This window comes from Bufo bufo, chromosome 3 (assembly GCF_905171765.1).
Source record: "Bufo bufo chromosome 3, aBufBuf1.1, whole genome shotgun sequence".
In the NCBI taxonomy this organism is placed as follows: domain Eukaryota; kingdom Metazoa; phylum Chordata; class Amphibia; order Anura; family Bufonidae; genus Bufo; species Bufo bufo.
In genome coordinates, this window is record NC_053391.1 from 624489649 (window position 1) to 624510160 (window position 20512).

Sequence of the window (20512 nt, forward strand, 5' to 3'; positions counted from 1 at the left end):
TCAGCTGTGACGTGTGCAGGTACAGCACGTGAAAGCCACGGCCACATGCAAGTGGATGGTATGTCACACTACTGGTTCAGAAGAGACCACGATCGGAGGAGGAGGGATCTTGGCACTGGAACAGGAGCGCTGATGAGTTTTTTTCTTTAATTAAATTTTTTTAATCCCGGCAACCTACCCATATGAAAAGATGTCTCAGAGAACCCATCATTTAAGTACAACACCTAATAGTCCTCAACAAAAACAGGCCAGTTGGAGAACATCGAATACACAACCAAAAATGGCTTTGGATGGAAGGCACAGTATATAAACTAGGGAAAGGACAAAATGTACTTTAAAAGGTGCAAATATGTGTATGAAGAAATAAAATAATTAGAATTAATTGCCATGAAAAAAAAAGCCCTCTCCGCCTCTAGCTCTCTTATTAATCACATTCCAGCACCAGACGCTGAGAGTACATCAAACTGCACCAAATCCCTTTCACATGACAAGCTCATAAATTATTCAACTCATTAGTATCACCAAGAGGAATAGAAATAGCATCAGTGTAAAAGAGGCGTAGAAGTGGAATAGGGTCCATGTGAAGTTTCATAGGCTGATCTCCATGTGTCCAAACTTCAAAAAGACAAACACATCTGCACATCTGCTTTTTGAAAAGTGAACCGGAGCGAACACGAAAGTACAAAAGTGTTGTGTTTCTTGACTTTTAAAAACTAAATCCAAGCTGGAGGAAAAAAAATAAATCAGGGCACACAAAGCAAATTTAATATAGTGTCTGAGAACATGGATCATCATACTGACCGTATTCAATGGCAGCCTTTAATCTGGCATCTGAATGAGTGGAGCCAAATGCATTGCGCACAAAACGTCTTCGCCTTCGTAAGTCGTCTTCCCAATAATCCAGTCTCCAGAAGTCATGGAGTTGACTAAAAGAAAAGATATAATAAAGTGAGTAAAAAGCTATGCATGCTGGTGCAACAAACGTACAAGGGTGCTGCACCCAAAAGAGAAAATCATGACCTAAGATTAAAGGTGTTTTCCAAGATCTGAAGATAAACTGGCCAAAAGGGTTCATCCTCTGATCCCCTGTTGTTGCTCCACCAATCACTGATGATCTTAGGCTACTTTCACACCAGTGTTTTTGCTGGATCCGGCAGGGATCAGCAAAAACGCTTCCGTTACTGATAATACAACCGTCTGCATCCGTTATGAATGGATCCGTTGTATTATCTTTAACATTGCCAAGACGGATCCGGCATGAACTCCACTGAAAGTCAATAAGGGAAGGTTCCATTTTCTACTGTGTTTGAAAAAACGGATCCGTCCCCCTTGACTTGCATTGTGGGTCATGCCGGATTGGTTTTGCTCCGGATCCCATGATGGAAAGAAGACTGCAGCATGTTGTGGTTTGCTCTCCGGTCTGGGAACGCAACCAAACAGAACGGAATGCATTTTTGGAGCATTCTATTCTGTTCAGTTATGTTTTATCCCCATTGACAATGAATGGGGACAAAAAGTGAAGTGTTTTTTTCTGGGATTGAGCCCCTATGACAGGAAAATAGAAACGCTAGTGTGAAAGTAGCCGTAGTTTACTCTGCTGCAGTGATGACATGCCCATCTATTCAGGAGACCGCTGCAGCCAATTATTGGCGATTTCCAACACAAGATCCCTGAAGCCAACAATTGGCAGTCATGTAGGTAGACGGGCACATCATCACTGAAGCAGTAAACTATGACCATCAGGAAGCGCACGATCGGTTCTTTGGTGATTTTATGGCATTTCCCCCATTTTCTGATATTTTGTCCAGTTTTTGAAAGCCTTTTCAAGGGCATTAGATTTGGTTACAATCTAGTTACAGGCATGCTCAACCTGCGGCCCTCCAGCTGTTGCAAAACTACAACTCCCAGCATGCCTGAACAGCCTACAGCTATCAGCCTACAGCAAGGCATGATGGGAGTTGTAGTTTTACAACAGCTGGAGGGCCGCAGGTTGAGCATCCCTAATCTAGTAGAATCATAGATAGATGGAGATCTACAGTAGTTCAGTTGCCCAATCAACCTGAGTTTGATTGGTTAGGTCTGAACAGGTTTACGGCCTCTGGATGTAAACAGAATACTTCTATAAAATGCGAGCATAAGGACACTGTAAAAACGATGACGTACTGAAATAAAGTGGGTGATTTACTACAGACCAGCATTTCCTATCTCTTGATCTTCATATCTCCTGCGCAGCCAAGAAATGCGCCTAATTCATGGAGAGGCACAGGTGTTGTCATATATAAGGCGCATCCTCCAGCAGTCCGTGTGCCTGTACTGAAATGTACGACAGCTCAGGGCTGCCATGCATTTTTTTCTTCATTTAGGCTGGACTTTATAGAGGGAGTCTATCCTCAGTCCCCCTCCCCTACAAGTCAGGGTGGAGAACAAGCAAAGGCAACCTCCCTAGCAACCTAAATAGTACAGCAATCCAACGGCTGCCATGTACTTCGAGTGAGACAACCCCTTTAAAGAGCTATTTCCAACTGAAGCATTTATGGCGTAGCCAAAGGATATACCATTTATGTTTGATAGCTGGGAGCTCCACATCTAGATCCACATCTGCCCCCTTCCATTGGATAAGGGAGTTTTCATAGCCAAGATCATGATCTATCCAGTAGATGTGCCAGAAATGTCTCAGATAGAATCTTTTTATGCTTTTTTTAAAGGGATTTTCACACAATGGGTGATAAATGTCTGATCACTGGGGGCTCCACTATTCGGTAGAATGGAGGTCCTGAGTCCCCTCTTCCTCCTAATTGGATGACTGTAGCAGCGGGAACTTTGAGCGATTGCCCGTTTATGTGAACACCATGGACAATGAGGGGAGTGTCAGGACACATGCTTGGCCGCCTCTTCAGTCAAGAAAAACAGTGTTCAGGACCCTGTCCTATTGATCAAGAGATGGGACCCCCAGTTATGAGGCATTTATCACCTATCCTGTGGACAGATGATGTTTATTGTGGGACAAACCCGTTACATGAAACCAGAACACCCATTTAAAAGGGGTTATGCCATAACTGATGTCAAAAAATGTCAAATCAGACATCATATAGGACATGACAACCTCTTTCTAACAAAGCTAGAGCCAGCCCTGTACCTGACATGGGTCCAGAGATCTCCTCATTCATTGTCCAATTGTTCAGCTCATGGGACATGTCCTTTCTCAGGGGTATGTCCTTTCTGCTGCAGCTCTCTCCCTGTAAGGGTCAATTCACGGACACCGCGCATTTTGCGGACCGCACATCGCCGGCACTATAATAGAAAATGCCTAAGCGGACAAGAATAGGACATGTTCTGTTTTTTTCGGAAACGGAATTGCGGACCTGGAAGTGCGGATCCGCATTTCCGGATCCGGACAGCACATAGTGTGGCCCCATAGAAATGAATGGGTCCGCAATTCCATTCCGCAAAATGCGGAACGGAACTGCGGACGTGTGAATGGAGCCTAACTGTCACAGCTTCTAACAGAAGATATGGCTGGTGGCAGTTGAAGTGAAACTGAGTGACTACGACTGCCCCAGTGAGGTGGACAAGAAATAAGGAAAAGAACAAACAGCAGGTGGCGACAAACAGATGCATTTTATCGAATAGCTCAGTGGCTATACTTCATTGTTAATTACAAAAGTGTTCAGATCCAGGTGCTAGTTTCAAAAAATACTGAATATTTTTTGTGGCACAACCCCTTTAAGTGATCCAAGCCAAATAACAAAATGGCCGCCTTCACAGTCCTTTGGGGGAAAAAAACCCTCGTATAAGCTATGATTTAACAACTGTGTTGAGTTTATCAAGAACCTAACGTGTGACACCACTAGCAATGGAGAGCACAATCATGATGGAGGGCAGGCTGCCACAATGTATATACATGTTAAACAGCCTAAAGTAGCCAGTATTAAATGGCTTCTCGTACTGGTAAAGAGCATTAATCACAAGCAGCCCATTCACTCCTGCTGCATCACATTACAGGCATTAATGACATGCAGCTTGCTTTCCTTTACAGTGGTTTAACGCGCCTTGTAAATCAAAGAGCAAACCTCCCTATAAACAGTTCCTTTTAATGACTCCGGTCCCTCGGCAGCCTGGAATTTATAAGCAGAAAATATGACACACATGAATTTGGCGGGACCATGATTAAAATAACGTGCTGAAATATTCATCAGAATGATTCCCCACTGCCCCCAGCGAGCTCAGAAAATTGCTATTTTATTCATTATTAATAACTTTGAATTAGAGGTGCAAAAATGTTCCCGGGTGCGGTAATTGTTGTGGTGAATTATTACCCGTCCACCATTAATGTGCCGCGTATTACGGTTTATGGGCCCTAGTGAAAACAAACCATTTTGGGCCGTGGATACTTCCAGGTTAAATGGCTTTTGTTTCGACAAATGCAAATTGCTTTATTTCTTGCTGGTAAATGGCGGGCAGCTCTAATAACGGCTAATGCCGAGGTTATATTTTACACGGAATGATGTAAACAGCATGAAAATCACCATTAAGAGCAAGCAAATAAAATAAATGTGTGTTCAGGGTAACAATGGAATATCTCAAAGCTGCCTCACAAAGAACTAGGCGAGAGACTGTAAAAGAGGAGCAGTCCCCTCTCCTGACATGCACGTTTTAGCAACTACTTGTATTCCCCATGTAATAATTGTGGAGCATCGATTCTTCTTATGACTCCATGTTGTGCTATTCCCTTATTATTCCTGCTAGAAGTCATAAATGAATTGCCAGTCGTTTGTAATGAAGGTTCAGATGGGCGTTTCCAGCTGGGCATGTGTCCCTGCACAGTCTGACACAACTGGTATCACCTATCAGGACTGTCATTACAGACTGCTGGAAACTCTTTCCTAATTTCTAGCAGGAATAATATAGGAATGGTACAACATGGACTCATAAGAATAGAGGCTCCTGAATTGTTATCACATGGGGAATGCAAGTAGTTACTAAAACAGACATTGCTGTACTGGGCACTAAAAGTGGCCTTGGGAAAAAGAAAATATGAAAAGTGGGCAACACAAGTAGACAGAGACAAGAGAAGAAGGCGGGCCAGCAATACTATAGTGGAGCACAAAATAACGCACCTGCAGAACCAAATACTACAGTGCAGTACAGAATTCTGCCGTCCTTGCTGCACTATTTAACTAGATCACCATCTTGAGGATGGCCATACAGTTGGATTCAGGAGGGCACCTGACCAGGGGCAAAGGTACCCGATGCTCCTAGCATTAATAAATGCTAACAGTATCAGATCCTTATGTACCCAGCTGGTGGCCGTGAGGAGGGATTGGGTGGGCCCCCAAAGCATCGGCCCATCGTGTAGGGTTTATGGCCTGTCTGCCCCTGGAAACAGACATGTCAAGAAAGGTTACAGGTGACAGGTTCTCTTTCAGACACTCAAGCCTTGGAAATGTTAGCCTATTGCACATAATACATTGGGAGGCAAAGGTTATATGTAGACCTGCACTAAACTGTATAGGACAGTGGTCCCCAAAAGGAGCCACTTGTGACTCCAAGATGTTGGTAGTTGCAGATATTACCATCAGTGGCACCAGAGATGCCATTACGTTCTAGAACATGGTACCAAGGTCAACATATCACTGGTAGGGTGGGAAACCAAAAACCTGAAACTTTCCAGCTGCAACTCTCAGGATACCCTCCCAGCAGGGAAGTCTCAAAACAGCTCCGGAACCAGTTACAGACCACTGCTCTAGAGGCAAGATCAGTAATATCATTGCTTTCTTCACCCAACAACTTGTCAGAGATTAGTTGCCTTCGTAAATGACTGGAGCAGAACAGGTGGTAGTATCTGAATGGACTGCTGACGGTATGGAAGTCTAATGATATAATAGAGGAGCGCAAGGGAAGACATGCTTAAAATGTTCTATAATCTAAAGGGGTTTTGAAGAAAAGATCCTTGAATTAACCTCCTTGAAGACCTCCTTGAACTAGGCCAACCTTCAGATACCTGCAAGCCATGACCAAGTGAAACTAAATTATGCTTGGAACTAAAACTAACATAAGTTAGGTACCGGAAGCTCTATACAGCTGTGGTGAAAAAAGGTTTCAACAAATGGCACTATGGTCTTCTGTAATCCACAAGAGAGGCATACAATACCGGGGGCAAAGGTTGTGCTAAAGACAAAAATGCCTGATTGTAGTTCTGAAGCCTAATGGCGGGTTTACACCGCCCCCACACTTGTTCCTGACAATCTACCCGTCTAAAGGTGGAGCCGTTAGTGCAGGCAAGTAAATTATCGTTTCTGTGCAGCAGATCGTTCTGTCTAAATAGCGATCTGCTGCCCAGAAACAATGCAGCTGTATGAGGTTCTCATATTGTAGTGGTGATCACTGCATGTAAATATAGTGCTTCACCCCCACTGAACAAGCAGCTATTTGTCGGGAAGTAACCCTTCCTTCCCGATAATCGACTGCTCCTCAGCCCCTGTAAACCTACCATTAAATTTTTTTTTTTTAATGCATTTATATAGCGCTACTATATTCCACAGTGCTTTACAGACATAAGCATCAAGCTGTACCCAATGGGTCTCACAATCTAAGTTCCCTATCAGTGGAGTGTGGGAGGAAACTGGAATACTTGGAGGAAACCCCAGGCAAACACAGGGAGAACATACAAACTCATGCATATGTTGTCCTTGGTCGGATTCGAACCTAGGACCCCAGCTCTGCAAAGCACCAGTGCTAACTCTGGAAGTCTGTGTGGCATGTAAGTTTAATGGGCACACAGTTAGTATAAAGTATTACAACATAAAAAATAAAAAAAAAGACCATGTGATTATGCAACCTGGTGTAAATTAAGATTTGGCACTAATCTCACAGACCAGATTATGTACGGACTGTGATGAGGCTTCAAATCCAACAAAAGTGATGGACTGTGTTGACATAGGAAAGGGAAATGTCAAAAGATGACGACCGTGCAATCCAAGAATTTAGACCTCCATATATTCCCTAAATTACAGAAAAGCACGTCACGGGAAATCTGACACAGCATTCTGAACATACGGTCACTCAATCCAATGGCACTGTGGTTAAAATGATGGGTAAAATGCTAGCCAGACATGGCAGATGAACACGAGCTCAACCAGTAGATCTGGGCAGGACTGATCAAGCATCTAATCTGTAGGGAGTAGAATACTGTGTCCTATCCTCATAATCGGTCATCAATATCTGATCATGAGGGACAGGGCTGGCTCCAGGTTCATGTGGGCCCTTGGGCGATAAATCTCAGTGGGCCCCCTTGTGGCATTTGTCAAATGTCACCACAATATCTGAGAGTGCTAAAAAACTGAAACGCGGGCTTCCTACTCAGACGCGCCTTCCCCCAGCGGAGATCAGGGAAAGCACCCTGCTCTAAAAATGAGCCGCAGCCTGTACTAGGCTACCAGGCTCATTGTCAGTATATCCCAGTTCAGGCCACTAGGTGGCAGCACTAAACTGTGATATAGGGATTTCTATAGAGAATAATGGAGCAATTTCCATTATTCTGTATAAGTTGCAAACTGATGAAAAGTAAAAAAAAAAGTTTTGAAAAAAAATATAAAAAATTTAAAATGTTAAATCACCCCACTTTCCCCAAAAATGAACAAAAAAAAGAATAAAATTGTGGGCATCGTCGCATGCGAAAACACCCATACTATTAAAATATAAAAAAAGTTAGCCCATATGGTGAAGAATGTAACAGAAAAAAAAGGCTGATTTGCCGTTTTTTTAATCACTTTATCTCCCAAGAAAATTGAATAAAAAGTGATCAAGTCATACACACCCCAAAACGGTATTGTAAAAAAAATGACAGATTTCCCTCAAATGAGCCCCCACACATCTCTGTAGACATAACTATAAAAAAAAGTTATGAGGGTCACCGGGGAGCAGGGGTTCTGCTAGGGTTGCCACCTTTCCAAACAAAAAATAATAGTTACACAAATTAAAAAGGCTGGTGTGTCTATTTAAGTTTTATTTAGCCTCCATTTTTGAAATGATTATGCTGGGATTCGAACTCACAGACTTCTACATTAAAGTCAATAACCTTAACCACTGGGCTATAGAGCTTCATGTTCACCTACTGTACACATATATATATATATATATTTTTTTATTTTTTTTCGTAATTACACATTAATTTTGTGCCATACATTTTTTTACAATTATTTAAAAAAAAAATATAAAATTATACTTCTGCTGTATAGGAATACCTAATACATGAGAAACTACTATGAGGTTTTTCTAGCACAGTTTAGCAATGAGCTTCATAGCTCAGTGGTTAAGGTTCTTGCCTCTAATATAAAAGGTTGCGAGTTCAAATCCTGGCAGAAACATTTCTGAAATAGAGGCTAAATTAGACTTCAATACGCTTCATGTTCATAGCACTGATTCCTAATCCAGGAACTAGAGTCCTGACTGTTCAGTAACACTGGGGGATTCCCTGTACAGCGATCTTCAGCATAGACCTGAGGGCCCCGAAAATTGATGCTGATGCTGGCCCTGATGGAGGATTAAAGGCCAATCAGCTGCCGCTCCAGTGACCCCTACTGATCCGATATTGATGACCTATTTTTTAAGTTTTGGTTCCACAAGTAACCGATCCGTTTTCTTCAATCACTATTCAAACTGCTGGTGAAACATTCTGCATTTAGTCTCCCGTCTCTTCAGTCTGACTCCCCTTCTTCACCACTAAATGAAGAAAGTAGGGAAATGCTTTACATACAGCTGAAAGATAAGAGTCATGACACTGGGACTGCTGTAAGAAAATATATCTGATTGCAATTCCCAAAAACGTGTCCTTTAAACCTGACACTACCACAGCAGCTATCATTCCAGGTGTTGATATGACCAAATACATTCCCATGAAATGGAATACACCACTTACACGCAAGTCATTTTTCAGCCGGCTCTATGACAACTATTTTTCTATGTCTCTCAGCATTTTCTTCCCTAAGGTCTGCGTTATATTAAAGTCGTGACTGAAGACGAAAGGAAAATACATTTCACTAAAAATCGGCATTTAAGGGTTGTCCTATAAATAAAATAGGCCAGAAAAGTCAGATCTGTTTGCTGACCCTCACTAGTTGTGAAAAAGAGGGTGCTTAGGTACAGTACCTACTGAACTTCTTTTGCACAGCGCCTCACCAGTCCAGGTGCAGTGTAGATAACTGCAACGCAGACATTTTTGGCCCCTTCATTCTAGCAATAGATGGTATCCCAGTGGTTGGACCTTCCACAATAAGCAAGACATACCCTATCCTGTTAATGTGTAGACCTTGTTATGGTAGGGAGATCTGAGATGCAAAAACGCCCAACAAAAAGCTTAATTGGGTTTTCTGCTATTACAAAAAAAAAAAAATCACAAATACACTCACGTAGTTGCTTGTCCTCATTTACATCTCCTCAGTTTTTTTCCAATTTGGACTCTCCTGACAAATCCCTCTGATTTGTTCCCATCCTGTATGTGGCAAAACCCCTCTAAACCTCCTGGCACGGCACAGCGATTTCTTCTAATGGAAATGTGGCAACAACATTTTAGGCTTTGTTCACATTGCTCCATGCAGACATGTTTGGCATATATGCTATACACTGAAAGTAGGAATTCATCTGATTGAGGCCAAAAGAATGTCCTTGAGGTGGTGTGCATCAGGCATACATTATTTGTACCGGTACAAGAGAGCAGCAAACTGCCTAGTTTTATATAAATGGGCCACCATAAAACTCTTAGACTCTGCAGTACATGTTTTGTTTTGTTTTTTAAATTGTGGCTATGACCATTCTTTTCTTATGGGACTTAAGGACCTGGTACTTGTCCATCTCTGCTCCCTTCTCAGTCCTATTCCTTATTATAACTCTGTTTGTTATGGCCCCCAACTTGGTTCCAACTTTCAGACAAAACTCAGTCAAACCCATCAATGATTTAAAATGGCCATGGGGCCAACGTACTCTACCTTGATGGCAGATGTAAGGAGAAGGAAGAATTGAGCATGTCGGGTTTAATCATGCCAACATTATTCTCCCAAGGAAGACCTCTGGTAGTAGCCTCAACCCATTGAAATAAACATGAGCGCTGCTTCGGGAGTTGTGGAGTCCTATATTTAACTACTTCAATCAGACTTGTCTGATGTAAGAGTCAGATCAGTAGGGGTCTGAATGTTGGGCCAGTCCAATGCTCTTGAGAACAAGTGCATCCTAGGTGAAATTTAATTACTGGTGGCTTCTTATGTACAGACACCACTCACTGGGAGTTCCACAATGGGAACCCCTCTGGAAGTTTGGAGAAGTCTGAGAACCTTGGACCATTCCCTGATATTCAGAACGAAAGGGTTCTATGGAAAGCATGAATCCTTTCGGTGGTGATGCTTAGAGAACTAACTCATCATTATATCTAATGGGTTATAATAGAGGATATTGTAATATATAATACAAGTACGACATACACACTACACCGTCAGGGGGGAGACAATACTACATATGATCTACAGACGTGCCCTGTAGATAAATTATTTGGACTGAAGCATATATAGACAGAGGGCTATGAAGCCATCAATTAACAAGATTTACAGCTCATGCCTAACCGCTCACATATTTCCTTATCAGGCTCTAAATCAACTTCATATTTCTGCTGCGAAGAAAGACATTTTTAAGTATTATAACCATCGACACAGAAACATGGCGAGACACAGGAGGTCAGGGCTGGCAATTCACTGATCCTAATTCCAGGGTCCTGACCTTCAACAAAGGTTCTTTTCAAGTCATCTACAGCATGATTTTACATCCCAGAACAGTTTACTTACAGAACAGAAGTAAGCCCAGAAACACAGCGGGAGAAACTTTCTATTTTCTTCCAACAATAGAGGCACCATGAAAACGCTACTAATTATGGGGGGTGTCACAGCCATAAATCACTGTAGTTCAGAATTTGTGCAATAAAAAATAGATGGTAACAGTTTAAATGAATGAAAGAGAAAACTCATTAATAAAGGGAAACATTGTAAGAAGAATTTGCCTTTTACAGTAAGACATTTTGGGCGATTCCACAACAGACTTTGGGTCAATATAGTTACATCTGTAATATACGCATAAAGTCCATCGCCCTAGGGTAAAAGATATTCCAATTCCAAACTTGCTACAAATGTATATAAAACTCAACATTTATTAATGTAATATTAAAAAATTTTTTTACTTGCACCAACCAAGTATAGTTGAAATCAATGGGATCAGTGCTGCAGTAATGAGCTGGGTATGCTACAATGTTGACAGAGCTACAGCAAACAGCTGATCTGAGGACAGGCCATCACTTACTAAAGACTGGACAACCCCTTTAAAATGTTCAACTATCTGAGCCTATGCTAGCAGTATTGTTGCGCTTATACAGGGTTGCCCACTTAATTTAAGAAATCTGCATGCATCCACCCGGAAAAAAAGCTGAAAAGTCATTGCCACTAGGGATCTCACTTCCTGTTGTGAGGCAAGATCTGTCCTTGGTAACAGAGACAAGGGAGACGGTTCAAAGGAAATGGGGTCGTGTCATCCTCAGCCTGATAAAAGAACTGCTTCTACACTTTTTCTGTACATTACAGAAGCCTCCTGTGTGTCTGAACATGTCTGAGCTCCCTAGAAGAAAATAAACAAAGTAGTGAGAAGTAAGGGAAAGGATGTGACGGCATACAGTGCTAGGAGACTTCAATAGAAGGGATATGTCCACTGCTTGTGAGAGAAATGCATCTAGCTGTGCTGCTTAAGAGGGGACTAATTAGGTTTAAAAAACATTAGGGAAGTCCAAAAATTACTGTTCCTTTATAGTTATGATTGTACAAAGAGGCAGAGCCATCAAGCGGACATTTTAAAAAAAACGGAGGTATGCTATAATACAAAAGTCAAAATGCAAGAAAAACAAAACAAGTGATGCTCCCTTCACTAATCCCCTGGGCTCTCATTCAAACACTTCCCTGGTCCCTGCTGGTCTTGAAATCCTTGTCTCTCTCAACATACAGGAAATGATCCCTCAACTGAGGCCAGCCATTCTATTGGGGACTTAAAACTTTTCCAAAGGGTATCCCTCTTGGATGGTGAAATTTGTATGGATGATATTCCATGCTGCCCCTGGCCCTAATGATACAGTTCATGCATGGATCTGTAATACAGCCATGTGCACACAGTTAAGCTGTGCAAGGTGTTATCCAGCTTTCTAATATGGGAGCAGCCAATAGCAGGCTGCGACGGTGACCAGCCTCAAGTGGAGATGCAGTGGTGGCCATGCAGGGTTCCAGAGCGTCGCGGAGGCCAGTGAGCAGGTAAGTATAATGTAAATGAGGGGCCCAGGCATTGGGGGTAGGGGGATGACGGAATCTTTTAGAATTCGGATAACTCCTTTAATTGTACTAACGCTATATTCACTATATAAATGAATACGAGGTAAATACAGTTTGAACAAAACCATCTGTACCCATCCATCATGGTAAAGGTGACCTCCTTTAGGTGGGACTCTACTCTAAACGACTCCCTTTTCCTTGTGCCAAATCAATTCAGGGCTATTCTGACCCACCTGCTTTAATTAATAACAGCTTCAGAAAGATGGGGGGGGGGGGGGGAAAGGTCTAGGCTGCAAGACCAAAACGGAAGCAGCCACAGCTCCATATGCAAGATGCAATAACAACCACCAAAGCAGGCAAGCACATCTGCATCACACAATGCAACATTGTTCCAGCCATATGAGCCGATAGGTGGCGGCTCTGAGAGTTGAACAGCCACAATCTAATATCGATGGCCTGTCCCAGGGATAGGCAATTAATATTAGAAAGCTGGATAATCACTTTAACCTAATGGTGCTTTCACAGGTACAGCTTATGCAGGAGTGGACTGTAAAGAGAGGGAATGAATTTAGGACAGAATTTTATTCAGTTTTTTTCTATTGCACCTCTAGTTCTGGCTACAAAAATTTGCATCTAAACAGAACACGCCAAAGACTTTAGGTTGACCTTCATCCCTTTGCAAGCTCCTACTTTCTATAAAACAATACAGAGGCTTATGTTGCAATACTGCGAAAGCGCCAAGAATGTCCCTTATGCTCACATATGGCGGTGTTAGTGATCACAACATGTGAATTCAATTAGTCCATTAACACTGATGGAGGGGAAACAAAAAAAAAACAAACTGTGAATATCACCTCAATGTTTTCTGTAAAGAGAATGCTGTCCAGAATTGCATCTAGCGCAGAATATGCTGAGCTATTGTGTCAGTCCAAGACTGGAAACTATGAAGGAAACCCATACATCAACAGGTACACATTTTGAAACATTTATCCCAAAAAAAAGTTGCACCATGAAATACCAACAAACTGAGACAAACACCAGAACTGACAGATGAAAATGTGGACCAGTACCAGTATTTTGCTACCCAAACATAGAGTTAAACCCAAAACATACTGTGCATTGCCAACTTGTCCTCTAAGGCACAAAACCCTTGGACTACATGTACCTTGCTGCACAATTAAACTGCAGTTTCACAAGTAGAAAAACAATATATATGTTTTTGCTAAATCCAATAAACCTCTATTATAATCCTTTTAGAAGGTTCCGTGGGTATTATCCAGGAACAGACTAATCTCCTGATGATTGTCATAAATGCCTATAATCAAAGCAGGAACCATTTTAACCAGGGAGGCTGTTTTCAATCAGGCGGGCTGTAGAGTGCTAACCTTAGGAGCACACAGCTATAAGGATAACATTCAGATAATAACACACAAATGCAGCAAATGAAAGCTAGCCATGAAGAAGCACTAGTAAAGGAGGCGGTCCTGTATTGTTATCATCTCCAACAGCCACATCTACTATTGTGGCTGCACCTGAACTTTGGGGCATTTTTGGCACAATTTGGTGATTCTTAATTTACACATATTAAGCCAAAAGAATAACCCACTGAGCCTCGTCAGCCAAGAGGGCATGGATTAGTGGGATGCCAGTATTTTGATATCAGAGGCTATCCTGAGTTCTGACATTCCGCCGATCAGTTGCTTACTGGAAGTGAATGGGAGCAGCACAGCAGAAAGCTTCATCCACTACACCAGGGGTAGGCAACCTCCGGCACTCCAGCTGTTGTGAAACTACAACTCCCAGCAGGCATACTTCCTCTGCTCTTCTCAGAAATCTCACAGAAATAAATGGGGCATGCTGGGAAGTGTAGTTTCACAACAGCTGGAGTGCCGAAGGTTGCTGATCCCTGCACTACACAATCAACCGAGCTATGTAGCATCGACACCAGAGCTACGGTACTCCTAAACAGCTGACTGGCAGGGGTGTAGGGTGTCGTACCCCCATTATTCTGATATAGATGGCCTATCCTGAAGATAGGCCAGCAATATCCAAACACTGAACAACCCCTTTTAAATGCACCATTCTGCGCCAACATTTTGGAATAAAATTCAGTTGCAAAATAGGCCAACAAAAAAGTGGTATAAAGTCAAAACGTCTAGTTGTGCACCAAAATTATCATCCTGCCTGAACCAAATCTGGCCCATTTTTAGACTGCTTATGTTTACACTGTCTAAACGATAGTAAATCTGCTCCATTGTCACAAGATTATTGAAAGGGTATTCTGGTTATAACAAGTTATCCCCTCTCCACACATGTATGTACCTATGTTGCTCTATTAGTCCCTGGAGTACGTGAAATGCGTAAGTTGCAGTTTTAGGGCAACCTAAGGTGGCATGTTCCAGATGTCCTTCAGGATGAGTCAGCAATGTGGGGACTTACCTTCTAGGATAATTACCCCCATTTCACCTGTAAAGGTATTACGTGGGATCAAGCATCAAGGGTTCAAATATTAAACTATGGTGAACTTTGTTTAAAGGGGTTGTCCAGGATTTTGAAATGGATGCCCTATTCTCTGGATACATCATCAATATTAGATCGGCAGTGGTCCAACACCTTGCACCTTCACAGATCAGCTGTTTAGGGGTAGCTCTGGAACTTAGACCTGCACAGCTTTATCCAATCAGCCGGGGATGGAGCTGGTAACTGCAGCGCATTATCCTCCATGGTAGTAGTGCTGCAGTTACCAGCTTTGTCCACTACACAATGGAGCTGTGTAGTTCTGGTCCCGACCTCTGGAGCTAATCAGCAGGGCTGCACAGTGTTGGATCCCCCGCTCATCAGAGAATGCTGGCCTATCCTCAGGATAGGGGGCATTGCCGTTACTCCTAGAGGCTGCACTTTGACTTTAGGAGAAGTCAGGGCCAGACCTCATCACGGTTTCACTGCCTGGCCCTGACAATCAAAGTGCAGAGGGGGCGGCAGTTGCAGCGAGAGCAGAGCCACTAGGTGTAATGACAACGCCCCTGTTGCTCCCAGAGGCTCAATTGCATATATTAAAACATCATTTTTCTCAGCAATGCGGACACATACACTGCGTGCAGAATTATTAGGCAAATGAGTATTTTGACCACATCATCCTCTTTATGCATGTTGTCTTACTCCAAGCTGTATAGGCTCGAAAGCCTACTACCAATTAAGCATATTAGGTGATGTGCATCTCTGTAATGAGAAGGGGTGTGGTCTAATGACATCAACACCCTATATTAGGTGTGCATAATTATTAGGCAACTTCCTTTCCTTTGGCAAAATGGGTCAAAAGAAGGACTTGACAGGCTCAGAAAAGACAAAAATAGTGAGATATCTTGCAGAGGGATGCAGCACTCTTAAAATTGCAAAGCTTCTGAAGCGTGATCATCGAACAATCAAGCGTTTCATTCAAAATAGTCAACAGGGTCGCAAGAAGCGTGTGGAAAAACCAAGGCGCAAAATAACTGCCCATGAACTGAGAATAGTCAAGCGTGCAGCTGCCAAGATGCCACTTGCCACCAGTTTGGTCATATTTCAGAGCTGCAACATCACTGGAGTGCCCAAAAGCACAAGGTGTGCAATACTCAGAGACATGGCCAAGGTAAGAAAGGCTGAAAGACAACCACCACTGAACAAGACACACAAGCTGAAACGTCAAGACTGGGCCAAGAAATATCTCAAGACTGATTTTTCTAAGGTTTTATGGACTGATGAAATGAGAGTGAGTCTTGATGGGCCAGATGGATGGGCCCGTGGCTGGATTGGTAAAGGGCAGAGAGCTCCAGTCCGACTCAGACGCCAGCAAGGTGGAGGTGGAGTACTGGTTTGGGCTGGTATCCTCAAAGATGAGCTTGTGGGGCCTTTTCGGGTTGAGGATGGAGTCAAGCTCAACTCCCAGTCCTACTGCCAGTTTCTGGAAGACACCTTCTTCAAGCAGTGGTACAGGAAGAAGTCTGCATCCTTCAAGAAAAACATGATTTTCATGCAGGTAAATGCTCCATCACACGCGTCCAAGTACTCCACAGCGTGGCTGGCAAGAAAGGGTATAAAAGAAGAAAATCTAATGACATGGCCTCCTTGTTCACCTGATCTGAACCCCATTGAGAACCTGTGGTCCATCATCAAATGTGAGATTTACAAGGAGGGAAAACAGTACACCTCTCTGAACAGTGTCTGGGAGGCTGTGGTTGCTGCTGCACGCAATGTTGATGGTGAACAGATCAAAACACTGACAGAATCCATGGATGGCAGGCTTTTGAGTGTCCTTGCAAAGAAAGGTGGCTATATTGGTCACTGATTTGTTTTTGTTTTGTTTTTGAATGTCAGAAATGTATATTTGTGAATGTTGAGATGTTATATTGGTTTCACTGGTAAAAATAAATAATTGAAATGGGTATATATTTGTTTTTTGTTAAGTTGCCTAATAATTATGCACAGTAATAGTCACCTGCACACACAGATATCCCCCTAAAATAGCTAAAACTAAAAACAAACTAAAAACTACTTCCAAAAATATTCAGCTTTGATATTAATGAGTTTTTTGGGTTCATTGAGAACATGGTTGTTGTTCAATAATAAAATTAATCCTCAAAAATACAACTTGCCTAATAATTCTGCACTCCCTGTATAGTCATGGGACCAACACAGATGCCATCAGCTGCCAAGTGCACATGTAACAGGTCAGCCAGTGTCATAGGGACAAATCTGCTAAGGTGATTTATAGTCCACTATACTAGTACATACACTTTAGTCTACAGTCGTGGCCAAAGGTTTTGAGAATTACATAAATATTGGAAAAGTTGCTGCTTAAATTTTTATAATAGCAATTTGCATATACTCCAGAATGTTATAAAGAGTGATCAGATGAATTGCATAGTCCTTCTTTGCCATGAAAATTAACTTAAAGGGCTACTGTCACCCCACTAAACAGTTTTTTTTTTTGTGTACTTATAATCCCTATACTGCGATTTATCCATACATAATGTGATGAATCATTTTGGTTCAGTAGATTCTGCTAAAAACGTACATTTATAATATGTAAATTACCTGTCTACCAGCAAGTAGGGCGGCTACTTGCTGGTAGCAACCGCATCCTCCTCTCATAATGACGCCCCCTCCGCATGTTGATTGACAGGGCGATCTTTCTCTGGCTGGTCCTGTCTGCTATCAAGATCTCGCGCCTGCACCGTAACGGTATTCAATCGACGCAGGCGCACAGAGGCGGACGCTCGCTCGGCCGCTCCATCCTCAATGCGCCGATGACGTCACATCTACACCCGGCGCAGGCGCATTGAGGATGGAGCGGCCGAGCGAGCGTCCTCCTCTCAGTGCGCCTGCGCCGACTAAAGACAGGTACGGCGCAGGCGCCAGATTTTGAATGCAAACAGTGCCAGCAGAGAAAGATCCTGTTCGCTGGCCCTGTCAATCAACATGCGGAGGGGGTGTCATTATGATAGGAGGATGCGGCTGCTACTAGCAAGTAGCCGCCCTACTTGCTGGTAGACAGGTAATTGACATATTATAAAAGTACGTTTTTAGCAGAATCTACTGAACCAAAATGATTAATCACATTATGTATGGATAAATCGCAGTATAGGGATTATAAGTACACAAAAAAAAAAAACTGTTTAGTGGGGTGACAGAAGCCCTTTAATCCCCAAAAAAACCTTTCCACTGCATTTCATTGCTGTCATTAAAGGACCTGCTGAGATCATTTCAGTGATCGTCTTGTTAACTGAGGTGAGAATGTTGATGAGCACAAGGCTGGAGATCATTATGTCAGGCTGATTGGGTTAAAATGGCAGACTTGACATGTTAAAAGGAGGGTGATGCTTGAAATCATTGTTCTTCCATTGTTAACCATGGTGACCTGCAAAGAAACGCGTGCAGCCATCATTGCGTTGCATAAAAATGGCTTCACAGGCAAGGATATTGTGGCTACTAAGATTGCACCTCAATCAACAATTTATAGGATCATCAAGAACTTCAAGGAAAGAGGTTCAATTCTTGTTAAGAAGGCTTCAGGGCATCCAAGAAAGTCCAGCAAGCGCCAGGATCGTCTCCTAAAGAGGATTCAGCTGCGGGATCAGAGTGCCACCAGTGCAGAGCTTGCTCAGGAATGGCAGGAGGCAGGTGTGAGTGCATCTGCACGCACAGTGAGGCGAAGACTTTTGGAAGATGGCCTGGTGTCAAGAAGGGCAGCAAAGAAGCCACTTCTCTCCAAAAAAAACCATCAGGGACAGATTGATCTTCTGCAGAAAGTATGGTGAATGGACTGCTGAGTACTGGGGCAAAATCATATTCTCCGATGAAGCCTCTTTCCGATTGTTTGGGGCATCTGGAAAAAGGCTTGTCCGGAGAAGAAAAGGTGAGCGCTACTATCAGTCCTGTGTCATGCCAACAGTAAAGCATCCTGAGACCATTCATGTGTGGGGTTGCTTCTCATCCAAGGGCTCACTCACAATTTTTCCCAAAAACACAGCCATGAATAAAGAATGGTACCAGAACACCCTCCAACAGCAACTTCTTCCAACAATCCAACAACAGTTTGGTGAAGAACAATGCATTTTCCAGCACGATGGAGCACCGTGCCATAAGGCAAAAGTGATAACTAAGTGGCTCGGGGACCAAAACGTTGACATTTTGGGTCCATGGCCTGGAAACTCCCCAGATCTTAATCCCATTGAGAACTTGTGGTCAATCCTCAAGAGGCGGGTGGACAAACAAAAACCCACAAATTCTGACAAACTCCAAGAAGTGATTATGAAAGAATGGGTTGCTATCAGTCAGGAATTGGCCAAGAAGTTGATTGAGAGTATGCCCAGTCGAATTGCAGAGGTCCTGAAAAAGAAGGGCCAACACTGCAAATACTGACTCTTTGCATAAATGTCATGTAATTGTCGATAAAAGCCTTTGAAACGTATGAAGTGCGTGTAATTATATTTCACTACATCACAGAAACAACTGAAATGACACAAATATTAGTTTTCACAAAGTTTGCTGCTAGACTGCTTTTAGATCTTTGTTTCAGTTGTTTCTGTGATGTAGTGAAATATAATTACACGCACTTCATACGTTTCAAAGGCTTTTATCGACGATTACATGACATTTATGCAAAGAGTCAGTATTTGCAGTGTTGGCCCTTCTTTTTCAGGACCAATTCGACTTGGCATGCTCTCAATCAACTTCTGGGCCAATTCCTGACTGATAGCAACCCATTCTTTCATCCCTGCACAGCAACTATCCCTGGTACATCCCTGCACAGCAACTATCACAGCGTCTCTTGGAGAAGGTGAATTAATCCCTCCAGCCCTCGATCCACCCAGCAAGAGTCATGATGACTCGTAAGACGTCTTCCCGCCCGGGTCTCCGCCGCCTTACTGAATTTTTCGCGGCGCAAGATTCAGATGGCGGTTTCCCGCCAGCGCGCTCGGCCTCCCAGCCTCCGCCGCAGACTACAGGCAAAAGATCACCTCCGGCGCTCAGAAGACAGCCGGGTGTCTCTCATTCATCTTCCCCAGCTGTGGAGCCCGAAGTACGGGAGGGCTCTGGGGATCATCAAGACACGCCGCATGGGTCCATGGAAAGTGGGGAAGATGGCACACACCGCAGCCCTTTTAGGCCATCACAGGAGGACTTCACAATAACTCCACAAACGGTGAGTGCCTCTGATATGCCACACGCTGCAAACATTTCGTGTCCCCTAGCTCAGACACTCTTTCACCCCAGACACCATTACCTGTGGGGTCAGTAAAGGAACCACTTTGCAGTTTCGCTTGCTCAGATCAAGTAGAGTCTGAGACAACTCTCAAGGCCATGATGTCGGCCGTCCACCACTCGCTCATCTCCCAGCTGCAGCAAGTAGCATCATCCATCACGTCTACATTAGATGACCTTTGCACGAAGGTGAATCATATTGAAAACAAAATGGGAGAACTGACAAGCTCTCACAATGAGCTTATTGATGCTCACTACTCTCTAGAAGATGAAGTTTCTGTATTAAAAACCAAGCTGGCTAACTTGGAGGATAGAAATAGACGTAATTACCTAAAATTCATCCCGGACTCTATACCCCCCCTCGGGACTATCACAGTATTTGGGAGACATGCTCAAGATGGTAGGACAGACAGTGTGGGACA

At 43.1% G+C, this 20512-nt stretch overlaps 1 protein-coding gene across 10 annotated transcripts in view; it reads right to left on the bottom strand.

Annotated features, from left to right (window-relative positions):
* NBEA (neurobeachin) overlaps positions 1-20512 on the bottom strand; it is a 630876-nt gene that overhangs the window by 185729 nt on the left and 424635 nt on the right. For all 10 annotated transcript variants that reach the window (XM_040426128.1, XM_040426125.1, XM_040426127.1 and 7 more), the window contains one exon: positions 802-926. In XM_040426128.1, coding sequence (XP_040282062.1) covers positions 802-926 — 125 coding nt within the window. The remainder of the gene's footprint in view (positions 1-801; positions 927-20512) is intronic.